The sequence below is a fragment of the Homalodisca vitripennis genome, chromosome X (genome assembly GCF_021130785.1).
Source record: "Homalodisca vitripennis isolate AUS2020 chromosome X, UT_GWSS_2.1, whole genome shotgun sequence".
NCBI lineage: Eukaryota > Metazoa > Arthropoda > Insecta > Hemiptera > Cicadellidae > Homalodisca > Homalodisca vitripennis.
Window position 1 is genome coordinate 16,012,410 of NC_060215.1, and position 21,008 is coordinate 16,033,417.

Sequence of the window (21,008 nt, forward strand, 5' to 3'; positions counted from 1 at the left end):
GGACAAAGCTTAATTCATTTAACACACTCGCTGCGGAAATGCACTGTACAAACCTAAAATCCGGATAAAACAAGTGGTTTTACTAGCTCAAAAATGACGTCTGGGTATCCAGAAAGTGCATTGAAGGTGTCTAGGAACTCGAATTAATAACGTAATTTCCAAGTTTGGAATTCCAGTCTGTACTCAGTACTCCACTAGTTTTTTTAACCCCCATTCCCACTGGAACCGCTTATCAGGTTGTTTTTATATTTTTAAAGTGTACACACTCCTACAAGTCGTCATGAGAACTATCTGAATTTGAATCAGATTCTTCATGAGAAAAGAAATGTTCAACCGATATCAGACTACAGTTACATATACACAATACACTAAACACAACAGAGAAAACAAAACAAGGTTGGGATTTGAGAAAGGTTTGAAAGAAAGAAAAAAACTGGTGAAACCGGCACTACACACATTAAGCAGCACAGCCCCCAATTGTTGCTTGGCTCACACTTAAGCAATGAGAGAGTTGGATTCACTAGAGTGGTCTAGCTTGTAGCTTTTAATGTGACAGTTCAATTGATTTAAACATTGATAAGTTTTAAGTGTTTTGAATTTTTTTCCACTTAAAGCAAAGTTTAAATATGTGATAAAGTTGTCAACCATAAGTTTTTTAAGTATGTAGGAACTAACCTGTTTGCTATTTTAATATAAATAATATTTTGTGATATTTTCCACAAATCAATATTTTAACAGAGCGGACATTGCAAGAAAAGTGATATTTGTACAAAAATATCAGCTGTTTGACATTTCTCACTTATAAAAAATATTTAGACAATAAACTAATTTTTCCAGTGGGAACAAGTTTGCCATCTTCAAACTAGTTGAGGGAAGGTGCATCTTATCTGATTTCTCGATAACTTAGTGGATAGTGTCCTTGCCTTTTGTGCTTAGGTAGTGGATCAAATCCCAATGATTGCAACTAATTTTTGCTTCTTTAAAAATAACTGATTCAGGAAATTAAATTCAATGGAGGGATGTTATCACACGCGCGCACACTTGTCATAGCTGCTTGCCGCAACCCTTGATTTTGAATCCTTCTGAGGCTGCAACCCTGCGCCCAGGCTCCTACAGCCATCTGCCTGTCTTGATTATGAGCATGTGTGTAAAGTTTGCGAACAAACATGAGAGACCAACTGCACATCTGCACATACGATTCACACAACCAAAATCATAAATTTAAGAATATTGAAATCGACATCAGCTAATTTTTAATTAATACAGCCTAAATCTTAATTACTTCTTTAAACATTTTTTTTTTTACTTATAATATAATATACACAAACTTTACAAATCGTAATAATATTACAAATTCGAAAGTGGGTTTATTTTGTTTTTACGCAAACTATTCTACTGAAATGTAACATGTATATTCTTAGTGTCCCTAGTATGAATATATGTCAATTAATGATCCGAAAATCCCTTAGATCACCCCACCAGTCTCTAAAGTAGTGAAAAATCCGGTCTTGGTCTCTGTAGTTGTGAAGTATTAATTGAAAGAGTCTGCTAAATGTAATCATCTGTTCTATATTAACATTGTATTATAACAAAACTATATGTTTAATTAACGTAATTAAAATTTTTTAAATGTGTGTCAATTTATATTCTCAAGCTATAGAATAACGTTAAAAGTAGGAATTTTTATTATACCAAAGTAGACTTTTGTTTAAATATATTTTCTTCAACATGGCCGACTCAACTATGTCACTGGAAATACCTGAGTCTGAAAGTGAATGTATACGACTGGAAGTGTCAGTGTTTTTGACGGAAGTAGTTTTTCAAGACTTTTATATACAACAGTAGGATCAGTGGCTTTTATTCATAATTACATGCATTCGATGTGCACTGGTTTTTTGGTTATGTACATATGTTTATACTAAAATAATAGAAGTTCAAAATATTTTTCACTATCGGTGAATAATTTGATATGTTTCATACTCACAAGTTTGGCAGTGACTTTGCACATGGTGTACAGTAATAAGATCTTTGCACAATAACATTTTAATTTATCAATAGAAACTGTAATAAACATATTTTATTTTCATGTAAGGAGAATTTCTCAATTACAAATTAAAATTTTGTAGTGAAGTTTTATTCAATTACAAATGAACACTTTTTACTGACAGGAAGTCTCTGATTTGACTGTTTGGACTGGATTCCTGTGGTCAGTTTCGACAGTACTGGCAGTCCTTACTACAGGTCACAGCTTGTCCTGAACTCAATGCCCATTTGTAATCAGCTGTGGTTTTTTTAATTTATGATACCAGGTGCATCCTTGTCAAGATTATGGGACTTGACTTATTTAACTGAGAACCTGATTTCTGATTATGAGTGATTATTTGGACTGAACTTTGTTATCAATATTAATGTGAAATAAATAATACCTTTATCAAATTAAAATAAAGTAATGCATCACTTAATTGTAAAATATTATTGAGAGATATTTTATTTTTCTCATTATACTAATGCTAAACTATTCATGAAGTACAGTAATTGAGTACTTTAATAAAATGAATTATTCACACACTGGAGTTAACACTAAGGTTAATTTCCAAATAAATGATTTAGTTTTTGCCAAAGTTAAGGGTTGCCCCCACTGGCCTGCAAAAGTATTGAGTGTGGACAGTGTAACGTATAAAAAAATATGAAGTAGAGTTTATTGCTACACATGAGACTTCCAAACTCAACAAAGGGGATATATGTTATTATCATGATAACAGATTAAAGTACACGCTAGAAGTGGTTGCTTCAAAACACAAGGAAAAATATTAAAAAGCCCTGTTTGAAGTTGGGAAAGCTAGCGAGCTTATGAAAACTCCTTGCAAAACAACCAGTCCATCGGTAGTTAACATAATAAAATCATCAATTTCTCAACTACATCAATCTGAAGTGCCTGAGTTCAACACCTATTTCTCAACAGAGAGATAGACTCACACCTAATACGAGCGAGGGCTTACGTACATTATGTTTAACCAAAGATGTGGCTGTTAACACCCCTGAGTACCTGGATTTGAGTTTCCAGGTGGGTGCTTTAACAGATAGATGTATTGAGCTAGAAAAGGCATTAATTGAAGAAAAAATCTGAATTCTGTAATGAAAACACAACCCAAGTAATGATTTCTTCACAAAAATTCTTCAGCAGGAATTAAATAAAAACAAAATGGAAATTGAAAACTTGAAATCAGTTATTGATATTTTACAAAATGACAATAAAAAACTATTGCAAGAAGTAAATCAGCAAAGAAATTTCTCTAAATGTCTCCAATGTTATCCACCTCGAAATAAGTCATGGCACACGGTCAAACGAAGATCAAGTAGTTTGCACAATCTAAATGTAAGTAAAATTGAATGTGGAAATGCATGTGCTGCGTTATTGCATGAAAATTCCAACTCTAACAAAAAATCAATATCAGAAGAAGACTTAAAGATAAGAAAATCTAGTGAACAAAATAATAAGAAAACAATAACTAAAAATGTCAAAACTAATGTTTCTTGTAAAATGGAAATGAAAAAGAGTAAACAAAAAATACTGATACTTGCTGACTGCCATGGCAGAGTCTTGGTAGTATTATTGAACAACGGAGCTCGGCTAATGTTTGCTCATTTATTAGACCTGGGGCAAAGTTAGGTCAGGCCACTGAGGATGTCAAAGAGCTTACTTAATTTTGACGCCAATTCTGTACTCTAAGTTCATGAATAAAGTCTTCTGATTTCATGAACTCAGAAAACTTTTCATGTTCTGTTTTCTTTTTTTTCTGATTTATTACGAAGGAGTTGTCTAATGATAATCATTTATTAGTAATAGCGGGCACAAACACTAGCATTGAACAACTATTGAAAGATGTAAAGACACTGATAAAAAACTCCAAGCACACCAATCTTGTACTGCCTACGGTTTCCATGAGGTTTTACACTCCAAACCTAGATCTAAAATATCTACAGTTAATGTAGCCAAAAATCATCCAGAACTAAACCTTCTTCCTCTACACATCTTTCCTCGACATGTATTCACTAGCCATGGGCTACATATGAACAAAAAAGGAAAGGTGAAGACTGCTGAAATGTTATTAAAATTGTTACAAAATAATTCCTCTCCATCACACACTATATCATATGATTTCCATAAAACTAAAAATGAAACAAAATAGTAATAAAAAATAATTGAAATTTAAAATTTTTTTGTGGTTTTTAAATCATGTATTTTATTTTATTTACGAGTTTTTAAATATGGATGTAAATATTCAGTTTTAAATCATTGGGTTTTAATTTTAAAATAAATGTTTATTTTACAACAACTGCAAGGTAAATGTTTTTGAGTCTGTTAAATCTGTTTTGTGGTTTTCAATAATGGTTTGTTTCTATATTAGTATGTTTTATACTAAAAAGTGTATTGACAATGCCTATTTCATTGTGTATATGATCAACGGCAATAAAGATCTTATGTCTTACGTCTTAAGCATTAAAATTTTTCATCAAAACATTAATTCTCTGTCCTCTAAAATTGATTCACTGGAGATTACTACTGATGAGATTGAACCGGACTTCATAATTATTACAGAACATTAACTAAAACAGATGACATTACTAGACTTGACATTGTTAATTGTAACATTCATTCCAACCCTTCCCACTAATAGCTACATTATGTGTAGAAATCTCTGATCTGCTTCACTGTGCTTAGAGATCGATGTGCATGTGCTCCTGAAAATCTGTGTGAATATGACAGAAGATCCCTCGCCATCGCTTTATATTGTTGCCAATTCCAATGCCACACTTAACGGCAGATGTGCCAAGTGAAAAGTGCACTCACTGTGATGAGGAAGAAGTTGTTGATGAAAACTACTCTGGACAGCCACTGATTGTTCCTGATGCATATGACAATCTCCTTTCTGTTTTGATGCAGATATTGATGTTAATATAACTAAAGCCTTTTTAGAAAATGGCTGTGAGTGCCATAAACATTGTTGCAGACCGATGAGCTGGTTAAAATTCGAAGAAATTATGCTGAAATTGATTTTTATGAGAACCATGTAAACAAACTAGACCAGGTAATTTTGGCCCAGTTACATTGTCTTACACTTAGCATTGCAATGGCAACTGAGAAACAAAAACATCTCAGAGATAGAAATCAAGATGCAGCTTCTTCAAAGCTTAGAAATATGTCGAGAAATCTTTATGTTTGCTCATAACATGAAAATAAAGCGATTCAGACGCGTTACAAAGGTGTACAATGAAAGTGGATTAATATCTAAACCACATGGTAATGCAGGTAAAATGGCTAAAAATGTTACTTCTGATAACAAAATTATCTTTGTTGTTAGTGCATTTTGCTCTGCATATTTGGTTAGAAACTTTACCAGGTCGTGCCAGTACAGTGTACAATTCAAATTTAAAACTTTAACTTCAACTAAAACCGTTGGAACAGTTTATGAAAACTATTCTATCATTATATTTATAGATTTATTCAACGCCAACGATATTGTAAAATAATCTGCAACTTTTTTGTACATATTGTGTTAAGTTATTGTTCATACAATTAAATTCTTGCAAGAACTAAGATGTAACTCACAGTAACAGCATTAATATTTTAATGCGTGCAGCTTAGTTTGGCGCACCACAAGAGTCATTAGGTCTTTTTTTATATGCTGCCTAAATTATCTGATAATACAAAAAAACCAAATGCCCAACTTAGTCTTTAAGCTAATCGTTGTAACCTCAAAAATAACAGATAGGTCTTATTAAAAAAGTAATATATGTGTTTGTAGAATTATAAAATCGTAATTATCACTTTAAAAAGTATAGTTTCATTATATATAAAATCTAACTTCATTAAATTCAAAACTATACAAAAAACACGATAGTTCAAATTGTAATGTTTAATTCACAAGTAATAGAAAGTAAGAAAGATCAATGGTTTCTTAGGCATAGAATAGAGTAAAGCTTGAGTAGGGGTCAGCGTATAGACAAGATATTTTTATTAACTCCGGAACTATGCACTTTTTACTGTTTTTTTCCTGTGAACTGAACACTGTGATAAATTTATTTTTCCTCTATTCACCCCCATATATCTTTAGGCTCTTGTCATTTTAGCACTATACGGAGACGTAACATGACTAGCATTTTAATGTCAATATAATTAGACTTTTTATTTTAATCTGGATCGAGTGTAGTATTGCCCAGAAGGGAGTATTTGAATTTTTGGGCAGACTCACCAAGACATGATAACTGCAAGTCAATTATGAGGGGATCAGTGTTGCTGGCTAATGATTTTAGACACCAACAGCCTGCAATACCCTGAGGAATTTGAAGTTAAAGCCTGAATTAAGCCATCCTATCTGTGACCTAATGTTTATAATTTTGTCTTTGCGTGTAAACATGAGAGTACACTTTAAAAGTGTTCTAATAGCTGAAGAATTTTCAAACTTTATTAGAGAAGGGAGGTTAGAATATTTGGATTATGACAATATTCCGGAAATATTTTCGTGATTGTTCGAGACCTAAAGACACTAACATAAAATATTTACTCGGACGTAAACAAGTTGAGTTCTAAAGAAAAGTCTCAGAGAAATATCGATACTGCAAAAATCAACTCTGAAACGTACTTTAACGATGCTTTATTGGAGCAGCTCCTCACTGAGGTTATGAAGTACTAATCTATCAATTCAGTAGTAGAACCAGAAGACAATTTTGACTACCTTCTTAAGTTCATACAAAATCTTAACCCACCAGCAATATCACCCCACTATCTATGTTTTAAAGGTGGATCTATAATAATTGTCTCACAGAATATCATGCCTGATAAACTACGCAATGACATAATACTGCAAGTTAAAACTCTGCACCGAAATGTCCTAGAGGCAACCGCATTAATTAGCTATAGGGCAGGTGAAACAGCCTTCATAGCCGCTATTCCCATGATTCCTTCAGATAGGTTTCAACTCCAAAGACTATAAGTTCCCAATCAAACTCCGCTTTTCTATGACAGTGAATAAAGCTCAAAGACAATCGTTAAAAATGACTGGAGTGGATATAAAGAGCCCGTGTTTCTTCCACGGCCAGCTTCATATGACCTGTTCTCAAGTAAGCTCTGATGACAGTCTAGTAATTTTGCAATGCACAGGGCTGCAAACAAATTCGCGTACAGGAAAATGTTAAGACGATAAACTTACAAATACGGTATTAATGACTGACTCATTTATTACAGTACTACTTTGTCTACAAATGGGTAGAATAACGAACTTTAGTTTTATATTTACAAGATAAAATGCATTGCTGTGCATTTGTGGAACAAATGTCATAAAATACCGACGCCAGCATATTTACAGACAGGAAATCGTTTAAACTTTTTGTTCTTATTCCAGTGTTGGTTTCCCTACGTTCAGCTAATTAAAGAATTGTGGCACGGTTACATCTATCGAAATCTTTCGAGGTGGCCTGGTCGATGTACGTGCTTCCTCCAACAATTTACTGCACTCACGCTACTGCCTGTTTCTGAGTAATATGTTGTAGGTGCTTTAAGAACGTTTCGATGAGTGTAGACATTTTCCTTGACCTTTGTGAATGTGCAACTTCGGAGTCAACATGTTGCAGCACTAATATAATTGCTGGACAGGGTAAGAGGTAAAACCACTCTGGATTAAAGGGAAGCACATGTCCTGATGCGGTATGTCCCAATTGATCCAAAGTTAGCCGAAGACTCCAGCATCATTTATAAAATAACTTAGAATCATCGGCGAAAACCAAAGGTTTTCAATCTCGGGGAGTAACCCTTAAACCGATATCCATAGAGTGGAAAACTAAATCATGTGCAGACGAGGGAGGTTTATTTTTTTTTCCAGAAGCCCTTTTAAAAGTCAACGACGAGAAGGAAAACTTAGTATGCAAACGAAGAAAGTCCGTGCGATATTTCAGCACTATTTATTTTTATCTTTAAAAAGTCAAGGTTTTCTTAATATTTAAATATTGCCCTGAAATGCACATAATCATCAGCTTTTATAATAAAATTCAATATTAGTAGGGAAAACATACCTGAATACGCACATAATCATCAGCTTTGATAATACATTTCAATATTAGTACGAAAAGCATGCCTGAATACTGTCAAATTTAATAGTAATACGTATAAATAATGCATTGAGCAATAAAAAAATGAACTTATTTAAAGCTAATACTTTGTTAATCTAAATTTAAAACCCAAAATATTACGCTTAAAATCAGAAGTATGAAATAAGTAAGTATAAGAAAGTGAATGCGTGCATATATTCCAAATATACAACAAAAAATAATGTTATAATAATAAATAGCCCATGGCCATATACATACACACATACAATGGAATATATTACATTTATTATTTCTAAAATATATTTCATGCATAGAGATAAAAACAGTACTTTATTGAATTTACTTTTTTTTACTGTTTTTTCCCGGTTTTGGAACGTAATTCTTTCTGTACTTCGTATCGTCTAGTCTGAGATCAGAAGTCAGTAGTACTAGTAAGTATTCAAGAAACGTAGGTGTTCTGTTTATCTCTGACAGCAAGTCCTCGAAAACGAAAGTAATAAATTTGAATAGTACATTTTTAAAAACGAAGGCTGACTGAAGAACAATAGCAAATCCGTTTATGAGCTTGGTTATATTCAGCTTAAAAAAATTGTGGTGAAACAGGTAACTCATAACTTAATAAATTAATGTAATTTCAGGAAAGAATATTTGCAACGGGTTGCTTGGGTTGAAGTTATTAGTTTTGTGTACAATTTGTGATCTATAGAAGTGAAACAATGATTATTTGGCACTTAAACCACTTCATATCATATGGTTTTTAGAAATATATTTCATAAGAGACATGTAGCATATACTAAGTTATGTTTGAGAAGAAAAAATTATCTTTTGCTGGAAGTTTTTGTTCATAGTGTAAACTAAATTATTTCAACCCAGTCTCAAATGTAGCTCCTTGGAGCTTCTTTAGTCCATCCTTCAGTATGTTTGTAGTAAGTTAGTTATACATACAGTAATACTTTAGTCACAATAAACTTTAGTTCATGTAGGCTAGCCTAGGTTTTAACAAGTAAAAATTTAAATTGTTCCACATTAAAATTCATAGTTTAGGCTCAGCAATCTACTCCTTAATGTAAAATATCGTTAGGTTTCGTTGTAAGCTACCTAAAGATCGACATATTAAATATTAGTACACTGATGATTCTATGTAGGCTAGTAGTTTTAGAGAGTTATAGCCAAGCCTATGTCAAATTTGACTCGTTAATAATTTATTTTGGCTTTATAGCCACATTAGATTTAGTGATCATAAATCAAATGGTCTATCGAGCTATTGAAAAGAGTAATCTAGACACAACAGGGAATATAATATCCTCTGCTTTGCTAATGTCATTTATTTAAATGTTCTTTGTAGCAAGCAGTATATCCAGTCTTTCTTAGGTTATAAATCTATAGGGAAAGTTGTGCATATGGGAGTTTAACAAATAGTGATGTGCAGGTATCGAGCCTTTCCACAGAAAAAAGCCTTTCAGGGTTTGCTGATATTAAGATGCAAACTGTCTTCTTCCTCAAATTTTAAATCTTTCTATATTCAATTCCCAATAACATACTTCCAATCAAGCAGTTTGATTCAGAAAGGATTTTGACAACAATATTTTGTTGGTATCAATTTACAATATCGTGACCATGGAAAGGTATGTTCATTTTTTTCCTGTAAACTACAATTTTTCCTGAAAATAATAGTGAAAAAAAATTTGTCGGCAACGAAAATCAAAGGAGTTATGATTTTTTGAAATTCTCTGAAAACTCTGTTTTTGACAGTACCTCTGGCAACACTATCCATATTTGACAGTTTGGTATTACTCCACGGCTCTCTCAAATAAAGAAGGGACACCATTTTGAACTATTTTGTTCCTCCGTGTCTATTCTTAACCACCTAGTTCAGTAGTGGTAATGGCACACCTTTGTATTGGATGTTCATTAAGGTAAGTGATAAGTTACTGAAATGATGCAGACTAGTACGTTAATCCTGTCAACGATGCCTGCCCGCTGCGCAGTGCTGCGCACTGCTTGCTCTTTTAGAAAAAAAAATTAACTCGAGCTTGCAAAAGTCGAATCCCAGATCACGTGATGCCCCTGATGCCCGTGCTCCTTAACGCAATAATGCCCGAAAGGCATCAATATAATACAATAATATTCTTTCCCCCCAGTTTATATGCACCTGTGATAATAATACTAGGCTATAAATGCCCAACCCATGAAAAAAGTCCATTTTCCATGGTCACGGTATTGTAAATAAATACCATTTTGTTTTCTTAGAAAACATCTTGAAGTAAAGCAAGCATTTTTTTTATTTCAATCAAACCTTCTATCAATATAATTCCAAGAACGGGACTGTTCCTTGTAACCCGCAGTATAGCATTTTATTCACTTTTTAAGCTTCAAACTTTAGGTTCTTGTGTTGCTGCATTCAGTTTATTTTTAATTTACCAAACCAATCCTCTGCTTCACTAGCAGGCCACTTCCTTTATCAGATGCTCGTCTTCCATCCTCAATACTAAGAATTTGCCATCTGGAAATAAGATTTCTCTTGTGGTCCATGGTCATTTATCAGACAAAAACAAATGAGTTCCGGAACACAGATAACAAGATGAACAAGATATGTTCCTTATCACTAATGTTGTATCAATAAAAGACTGCCTGCCTCTTTTTTTCACCAACATCACTCTTTAAGTACACGATTTGAAACACAGTTTATTGAGGAGTACGTTGTAAAACACTTTATTTAGGTGACAATCTGAAAGACGAATCGAGTCCCCAGTCTTAAAAGCTTCACTATCTTTTAAGAGAATTAGAGCAGTAGATTTTCATGTTGTTTATTGTTTACTTTAAGATGTCTAATAAATCGGTTACCATAATGTTCTCAATTATTTTAGAGAAGGTAGGTAGTTTGAAATAACGTACATCTAAAGTAAGCTTAATAATCATGGTGTCATTAATTATGGTAGCCTTTTAACAGTAGCTCACACATGAACTGAGGTTATTGTATATAATAACCTGTAAGATAAAGTTTTTGATCGATGCTAAGCTCTTTAAATTCGTAAATGACATTTAAAAAAGCACTATATTAAATGTTAATTTCCCAGCGGTTTGTGCTTAAAAATGAGCCTATCTATTTAATTCAAATGGCCTTCATTGGAGTACACACTGATTATCATTTTAATGAGCTATATCAACCACAAATGTGGTTTCTTGGATAAAAGGACACTGAATAATCCCGTTGTTGCAATATCATCTACCTGATTGTAAGTGTTAGTTCAGAAAACACATTCACTGCTAGTAAAAAAATTTAAACTCATTTGGGGTGCTGAGAATTTTTAGTGAATATAGAAAACAACAGGCGAAGGTCTCTGACTCCAATCGGAGACGCTAGCAGTGAATGTGTTAACACTTTTACCACCAGGCCATAAGCCTCATGTTAGTTTGTTAAGTGCCAGGACCATTGATACAAGTAGATATGTGTAAATCACCAGACATTAGGCTGCCAGAGTGTCACTGTACCACTACAGCAGTTTGTTTAGTTTTACATGCACATACAGTTAACTTGCACTTCTGTTAATTTTAACGATATTATTTTAATAGGCTACCATTTTCATCATTGGATGTGCTAAAACAACACATCTAGGCATAGACCATAATTTATTTATGAATATTTCTTTTTTATATTAAGAAAGTAAACTAATATTTTTTAAATCTATGGAATATTTATAGTGTATTATACTATTTCACATCTATTTTGAACAACTTCAGCAAGTTTCCAAAATATTACTTCCATTTGATAGATTTATTTGACAACTATCAAACATACATTTGTAACATAGTAAAGTTGGTGATAGTTCAACGCCAGAAACAAATGGTTTCATTTGAAACACGTCCAATAGTGCTTTGTATTTTAAAATGCATGCAAGCGTTAAGAGTCAACAAAGTTTTCATGTGATTTATTACCAGGTGTGCGTAGTCTTGGGATTATAGACAGTTTTGTAACACTATTAGTACATATGTTATGCATTGTGCTAAGTTATCACTTTTATGTGTGCATTAACACACACGAGGCTATGTGTGTATTATTGTTTGGGCTACATCGGTTTATCCATTTGTAAATAGGCCTAGGTATCATTTTTATTTATTATTCATAACATTAATTGGAGAAAATGTAATGAAATAAATTGGTTATAAGCATTTGACTCTTTTAGAATGACAAAAATTATTGTAATTTTTTCTGGTACATACTTTTGAAATGAAAACTTTTTGTAAAGGATGTAAGTGAAAAAGAGAAGTTGAAAGTAGGGAAAATGCAAATGTTTTATAAGTATAATATTAAAAATGATGTACATAATTTGTTTATGCTATTCACAATAAAATTGTCTACAATATAACATTATTCGATTAGGTATAAAATTGAAAAAAATTACCAAGCTTCTTTTTGTTTTATTATTTTATTTACCATTACTGTACTATAAGAACAATAAATAATTTGAGTATCAGAAACCAAGTTTTTCAGTTTCTAATTTTTTTTCTAAAATTTGATGTTGATTCGTTGGAAAATAATGATGATTTATCCAATTACACAAAATACTCAACACAGTCAGTAAAATTATTTGTAGAAAGGTCGTGGGGTATATGTTAGCATATATAAAATTATAATTTTACAATGTTTCATGACTTATAAACATTAAAAAAAGTGGGCTACTAACAGCCCGCTTGTCCTTTCCTGCAAGATTAGTGCGGATTAGTACAACGTCTTCTTGAACAACGTACTTTACGGCTATAAATAGCCCACTCATCCTAAAAGGATTAATAGAATAATTTGAACTATTGACATGTTAGCCAACCATTGACTGTGTAGGGTTTTATTTATATTACACTATTATGTTATCTTTTACCGTAAAAATTATACAGTTTTTATTTAGTTTTTATCTATTTTTAAGTGTTGTATTCTACTTTACAATATTGTTTTATTAAACAGCCTATTGTATTGATTGAATAAATAGTGACTATTTTACAATTTAGTCTTTCTATACATTTTAAAACCTGAAAACTAGGTAGTTAATTTTTACAAAATGACTTTGCAGTAGCACTCAAAAGATAAATATTAATTTGAGTTCAACTGGAAAACATAATAGAGAATTAAATCACATATAATTGTGACGAAAACAGTATGATTTGTGTATAACTTTCACAGCTACGTTCAGAACATATTGTTTGTGTTTCAGATGTTTTTGGAGTATGAACAGCAAAATGGTAGTAGACATTTACCCACCTAGACAACTGTCATGTCTTCTTTCCTCCTACTGTTGAAAATGGTAAGAAAATGAACGTCAGTCACACTTGTTACTTAAACTTCTGTATTTATTAAACCAACAAAAGTCGTATCCAAGTTGTGCTCTAAAAGTTTAGCTTTTTGAGGTATTTAGTAGATAAACAAAATTGTTTTAAATTTGTTGTCAGTTAAGGAGACTTTTCTAATTGAACTTCAGCACATTAAATTGACGAGCTTAAATAGCGACATTTTCATTACCATTTTGTTTATTTAAAATTTTGGTACATCGAATGCATTGAAGTTTGAAAGTTACATATTTTTATATTATACTAGATTATAGCACCTACATTTTTTACCAGAGGCATTAACATTTGTGCCGGAGGATACTGTTGATTAAAATAACATCATTTGGCCATCATTTTTTGTTGTTGTTCTCTTAGGACAAGGAGCTTATAAATTGCACCTAGTCCTGTAAGAACCTGTGCGCTGCTTCCGGAGTGACAGGATATTCTGAATGGGTAAAGGTTAGAGGGTAGGGGCCGCCTCCTATCGAGATCCATGAGGAAGAATTAAGGCACTAATCTCAGTCATGTCCCCCCGGAAGAAGGGGCGGCCAGCTATGAACCAGCCTCTCCAGTCAAAAGTGGCACACCCTTGTTGAGGCTAGCAAGAACCTCTGATAGTTAGGGAAAGAACTACCACTGTGTTAGTCAGTAATGTTTTGTTACAGCTACTGGAACCTAGCTAAGAATTTCTTTTATTAGACTTTGGGTCATCTAAGCTCAAACGAAGCCAAGTTTGTAAATTTGTTTGATTACTTGGTTATTGTTTAGTTATTTTAGGTAATTAAGATAATTATATTCAACAATTATAATAAGCTCAATAAATGTTGTGACCAATAGGGTATTATTTAATTTTTGGTATTTATGATTGCAGAATTTCTCCACACCTCCCTCCAAATCCGCCTAAACCATGACGTCAGTAGCGGTTAGTAACCTGCAACTTTTTCTTACCGACCTAGTAGCATATTTTATACAGCTGTTTGGGTGCCTGCTTCTTTTAACACCTTTGCATCTATTCTTTAATAAGCCCAACTCAGTCCAAATCGTTGTTTATTGCTAGTAAAACACTATAGCTTTAACCTTGTTGCACTAGCTTTTGTATAGTATGATGAGTTAAAGTGTTGTCTTTGACGTCTACATCCCACCAACCTTTGAAAATCTACTACTATACAAATATACAAAATTATAGATCAAATTCTGTAACATTTTGCATGACATTCATGTTACCTCACATTGTTAATTATTAAAAATTAAAAATCTCTGATTTGGAGGTAACTCTGAAGATGGGAATATCTCTCAATGATTATAATTTATCTCAAGGATACCATTTATGAAGGGTTGGCATATGCCTATTTTTATATTGCAGGGAGATGGGCGTGGCTCTGTATATCAGCTTAACTTAAACAATAGTGTTAACTTCATTAAATGTACCAGTTTGTGTATGAGTTCCAGTTGAAAGTGAAGTTTAAGCAATTATTATTGCAGCTGCCACAATACAAAAAGCTGTTTGAATTTGGTCAAGATAAGTTAACCACATAGTTTTAATTTTAACTATTGAGGGAGAAAGGGATTTTATAATTTTTTTATTAGTAATTTAACTTTTTAAACTTAAAACAGTTAAACTCAAATTGTTTGCAATTAAAATATTTTAAAGTGTATATTTCAAATTATTATAGATGTAATGTCACAGGTATATTAGTATTTTTCAAGATTGGTGGAGTGCTTTATTAGGTTTGAATAAGCATGTATGCAGTGTTGTTCCTAATACAGTACAGTCAACTTCGAATTATCTGGGGTTATGAAGGAAGCTTAGTAAATGCTTCCAAATATGTGAGTATTACTATCGACTTCAGTTAATTACCTGATGATCAAGCTAAGTGATATAGAAAAGTTACTTATTTGAATTCTATTCCTCTAAATCAATGCAAATATTGTTTTTAGCTCTAGTTCCACGTGTTTTGCTATAGCTTAAAGATCCTCTGAATCAGACAACAAAATGTTTAACTGTAATTTGTAATGATTCCCTTGGGTATAACTTGTGATACCACATTTACAGCTGATTTACACTTGAAACTCAGATGTTGTATGCCCTCCAGCTGGTTTTTGTTCTCTTAGGACAAGAAGCTTATAAATTGCACTTAGTCCTTTAAGAACCTGTGCGCTGCTTGCGGAGTGACAGGATATTCGGGATGGGTAAGGTTAGGGAGTAGAGGCCGCCTCCTATTGAGATCTATGAGGAAGAATTAGGGCACTAATCTCAAAGTCATGCCTCCCTGGAAGAAGGGGAGGCCAGCTCTGAACCAGCCTCTCCAGTCAAAGTAGACAGGGGATGGCATACCCTTGTTGAGGCTAGCAAGAGGTTAGGGAATAAACTCCACCAACTCCACCAGTCATCTCCCACAGTAGACTAGACCTATCGAATTGCCCATGAACCCCAGAATCTCGACATTGCGGTTAGTGATGTGCTGCTCCTGGAAATCCATACCATGGGAGTGAACGACAAACATGTAAACAAAGTCATGGAGGGAAGGGTTGATTCAATGTGAAAGTTGAGTTTAGCTACAGTTCACCTTCGTCTTGGTGTAGCATCTGAAATCTGACGCTGTCACAGACTTGACTTCTGAAATCTACAGTCGTATTCGTCTGAAGAGATGAAAAGAGTCGCTAACAAAGAAACTCAAAACAAAAAATGTTTGCATCGTTTCGACATCAGAGACACCCTTATTGTAGAGACACAATATATTGTAATGTAGGTGAAGAAGTATTCTCATTGTCCCATCAGGTGTCCAATTGCGCCCACTACGATGTTTTAGACACGATTCCACAGCCTGGTGGAATAACGTGTTTTCTGCACATAACGTAGCTATGATGGAAAGGCTTGATTCAGTGTGAAAGTTGAGTTTAGTTCCAGTTCACCTTCCTTTTAGTGCAGCATCTGAAATTTGATGTTGTCACAAACTTACTTCACCTAGATTACACTATATTATTTAGTGTAGGTGTCTCTGATGTCACAACAATGCAAATAGTTAGTTGTGAGCTTCTTCTTCACCGACTTTTTTTGGGATCTCTTCTGATGAAAATGACTCCAGATTTCAGAATTCAAGTATGTTACAGCTTTAGATTTCAGACGCTACACTAAAGAGGAAGGCGAACTGGAACTAAATTCAACTTTCACAGACATGTAAAATACACTCGTGGGACTCAACATGTTAGATTACTTTTACACCCTTATTTTGTTGTAGGTTTCATTTTGTAAAAATGGAGAGGCCTATCTCTTTATTAATTGGATGCCATATACAGTAATTGAAAATTGAAGGCTATAAATGACTGTAAAACAGTAACATATGATTTACAACCAATATGTGGAGAACATTTTGCATTTTAATTTGTTTTAATGCTTCAATACTCACAGAAGTTCCGATTAACCCTTTTAGTGCTATAGCGTCTACTTGTAGAAGCTGCGTTTATGTCTAAAAGTGCTAGCGCCTACATCGTAGACGCAGCGTATTTTTATATATATTGGTTCAGTTTAGCAAGTTACTGGCTGCAAACGATGACAGTTCATCCAAAAGCCATAGAGTAACGATATTTGTATATTTACTTGCCGAAGACCAGCTGTTTTACGTCATTGACGTGAAATAAAAAGGACAGTTCGGATGTTTACGTTGCGAGCGAACTGTCGCTGTGCTTTGTTTACTCTGTTTTATCTTATTTTATCCATTAAATTGTGTTATAATTGTGAAATACTACTTCATTAGTATTCCAAGTCATTGCATTACTTCATTTTTCATTTGTGTTTTCCGTGTGTATTATATTTTACTAAGTTACAAACTATGTGCAATAAGAACATTGTAGGTTATGATTAGTTGCTTCACCTTTTTTATAGTTTTATTACTGAATAAAACAATTATTTAGGTAAAAAAAGTGTTAACTGTGCTTTAATTTCTTCTTTTATAAATAATAATAAAGTTAGTAAAGCATTTATGCTAATAATAGTAAGTTTATTACTTTTTCTCTTGAGCATTTCAAACATTAGGCCTATACGTAGGACAAAATTTGGCGCGGACAACATATTATATTTTTTATCCACACTTCTTATTTGTTGTGTAAAAATAAAATCAAATATATGGAATTTGTTAAGTTTTAGTTGCTCTTTCCGATGGTAGCCTCAGAAAAATAATATAAAATTGTTTACATACTAAAATTGTATGCAAAAGTGAAAAAACAATTATAACAAATTTACATTATAAAGAAAATTTTTTTATAACAATCCAAATATGTACAAGTGTATTTTTTGCATTTATTTATGTTTATTGGTTATTTATCTTCAATACAAAAAAAGTAATAAGATATGACCTCAAATAAGGAAATAGTAAGGAATTTACTAAAACTCTGCATTTATGCACTAAAATGCATAGCACTCTTGGGTATGGCAATGCGCCAGACCCCTTAGCATTAAAAGGGTTAATTAAAACTCTGAAAATGGGATATACTGTAATTAAATTGTATTCCAAATCTGCCAAAACATGTACGGTAACATTGAAATATCAATATTAACAAATTCTTCCCTAATTCTATCTTTTTTCAATCAGGCTGTATAACTCAGCAACATACTCAGTCCTCTACTTAAAGTTCCTACTGTGTGAATTATTGTCCTGTGATTTAAATTTTACCCATGGCAAATCTATAGTCATTGAGACTGTTTCACGCAAACTATTTTAAATGTTTAGGAGGACATATTCTAGAAAAATTTGTATGTATAAAAATTTCTTTGCAAGTGGTTCTATTATGTGGCATTATTAAAAAATTCATTGTCTGTGATAAAGAGAAGTACTTAAGAGTTGTACAATTTCACTTATAAACTCTGTTTTAGAGTGTGCACGCAAACATATGAGTGTAAAATTCAATTATGGACATAAAAATTAAAAAGAGAAATGAGGTGGTGTCAAAAGATTTAAAAAATGCTGTAGTTGTTCATCACATTTTCACTCAAATAATTGGAAGCTGGCTGTATCTAATGAGTTTATTGCATAACATAGCATATTTAATGCCCATGTAAGAATGATAGAATGCATACGTGAATATTTTAGTATTAAAATGGTTATTTGGTTGAATCCCTTTCAGCCCCAAAATCTGATCAGATTTATATTGTGTCAGTAGTATTACTTAAGAGGGAATACTAGTTAGCTGCCGGCCGTGCATCTGAGACTCTACTTTTAAAAAACAAGTTTAAAACTAATATAAATAGCCACTCATCTCAAATTCACAATTGTTTTACTCCGGAAACTTAGATTTTAGTGTCTCAATGCTAATGAATTAAAAGATACGATTATCTGTTAGTATTAATGGTTTATAGTTTATATTCAATATAGAGTTTTTTATGGGAAAATCTGTAATGGATTTAAATGATCAACAATTAGTATTAGCAATAATTGTATTTAAAAAATGTATTAGCATTGAGACAATAAAATCCAAGTTTCCGGAGTAAAACATTTATGGACTGGAGACGAGTTCCTATTTTTAACGCAGTTTTAAACTTAAGCCACATGTCAAAAAGAAGACCTCTCTAATACTTACCTGGGGACCAACGGCTTAAAGGTGACTTCCGAACCACCACCAATGGCCGGGCAGGCGGACTGCTTGCAAGGACAGGATCGCTCAGCGGTCACCCATTCAAGCAGCAGCCATGCTCGATGTTGCTTGATCCGGTTATCTCGCGATAACCATTGTACAAATATAAATATATTGTGACAGTTAATAAAATTCATTGTATTTTCTAAAGTACCTAAGGCAGAGGAATAATTAAATAAATAAAAATATTAGCTAACCTTGTTAAATGTATAACAATGAACGTTAGTAATTTCTTTAGAATTAAATTAGACACTGTATAGCCCATACTAATACACTGGTGTGTTGTTTATGTATCCCGAGTGGGTTGTTCACAGTTCACTGTAATCCCTTGGAATGTTTTATAGGACTGCAAGAAGATCAGGAAAAAGCTTTCAGTTATATTGGGCAACCAGCCAACAGTGAGTGTTTATTTCTAGATATCTAAACAGATTTTTTATTTACATTTAAATCTTTTAAGTCTGTTCAGTAAAAATAATTTTTTTTAATTGTGGATCATAGGAATTCACTGTAAGATTCACTTGAAAATTTTACAGATTTGTTATTTGTACGTCTATGGAAGTGAAAGTGTTATATATTTATTACAATGTATCACCATTTGTTGAAAGTTGTGCCTTTTTGGTAATAATCGTGTTTAAAAACTTAAATTATTAAACATAGTAACCTGTAGTAGCAGTCGTTAAATGAGACAATTGGCCTTCTTGAATTTTGGGTAACATGTACTGTATGTATGATCTCATAATTTGTTTGTCTGATTGATAATCCTGCATGGAGATTTTCAATATGCCTGCTTGTATACACGCTGAAGCTTTGAAGGCTTGCTGTACATCAATGTTAACATGTTAGCGTTCTCAGTTTGCTTTTCATGGTGCATGAAGCCTGAAATGTGCTTGATAATTTTGTGCAGTGAACTGAAACCTATATTTATTTAATCCTCCTTTTAGGATTGGAGACTACAAAGGTAACTGTGCACTATACAAAGTAAGATAATATACAGTAAAGTATGTAGCATACAAGTCTTTCTTTGTAATGTTTGTTTACACAAACCAAATATTTATATACATCAAGTATATTTCAAATTTCTTCACCTTCCTATTTTATTACTATTTCAAAATAATATGATAGTACTGAAAAAATATCTCGCCTGTACAGACAAAACTAACCCTTTTAGTGTCTAGTCTCAATGGTCAACATGAGGCACACTGTTGAATAATGCACATTTCATATTAATTTTTTTTTTTTGTAAATATTATCGTTCAGTTACAAAATATTTAACTGTAGTTTTGTAAATCTATAATCTATAGTAGTAATGGATGTTTGTAGGACTCATGCAACTTTAGGAATCTCTTTATCTTACAACCTATATGGACCACGAATAATCATGGTTTTCAGTAATTAACTAAAACTTTTACAGAAGTAAATACATTTTTTTGTTAGTATATAGCAAAATTTTAATCGTTATAATAAAATTTAAAATTATTGACACGTTATGATGGACAGTAGATAAAAACACATTAAATGAAATCAGTACGCAACCGTGTAAACAATGGAATTTTATGATTTTCTAAAGTAGTGTAATTAAAATTATAGTTATAATTTGTATAAAATGAGTCTTTATTTTTATGTTTGTGTAATGACTAAAAATTAATGAACAAAAATGATATTTAAACAAAACAAATATTGCTTTTAATTGTTCTTTATTTTTGTAAGTATTTTCTCATAAGAGCAATAAAAGTTATCAGTTTATTATAAAAACAAGTATTTTTTTAATGCTGTTTAATCAGCTTTGTTATACTAGGATGTGGTACTAATTAACCTGGACCTGCGAAACACAGCACTAAAAAGGTTAATCGTCCATTTTTAAGAAAATAGACATTAAGTGTACACATAACTTTTATGGATATATAATACAAATAAAAATCTGTGGTAGTTTATATATATATATATAACAAATATGCTCA

General features: G+C 32.5%; 1 protein-coding gene across 3 annotated transcripts in view; it reads left to right on the forward strand.

The window, feature by feature from the left end:
- Nucleotides 1-8,504: 8,504 nt before the first annotated feature.
- The window catches only part of LOC124368737 (kinesin-like protein KIF3B), a 45,379-nt gene continuing 32,875 nt past the window's right edge, over nt 8,505-21,008 (forward strand). The window contains exons 1-4 of one of the 3 annotated variants that reach the window (XM_046826067.1): nt 8,505-8,709; nt 13,311-13,400; nt 14,294-14,344; nt 19,395-19,448. In XM_046826067.1, the coding sequence (XP_046682023.1) occupies nt 14,330-14,344; nt 19,395-19,448 (69 nt within the window). In that variant the 5' untranslated portion in view covers nt 8,505-8,709; nt 13,311-13,400; nt 14,294-14,329. The remainder of the gene's footprint in view (nt 8,710-13,310; nt 13,401-14,293; nt 14,345-19,394; nt 19,449-21,008) is intronic. The other 2 variants (XM_046826068.1, XM_046826069.1) reach the window with 2 other exon arrangements.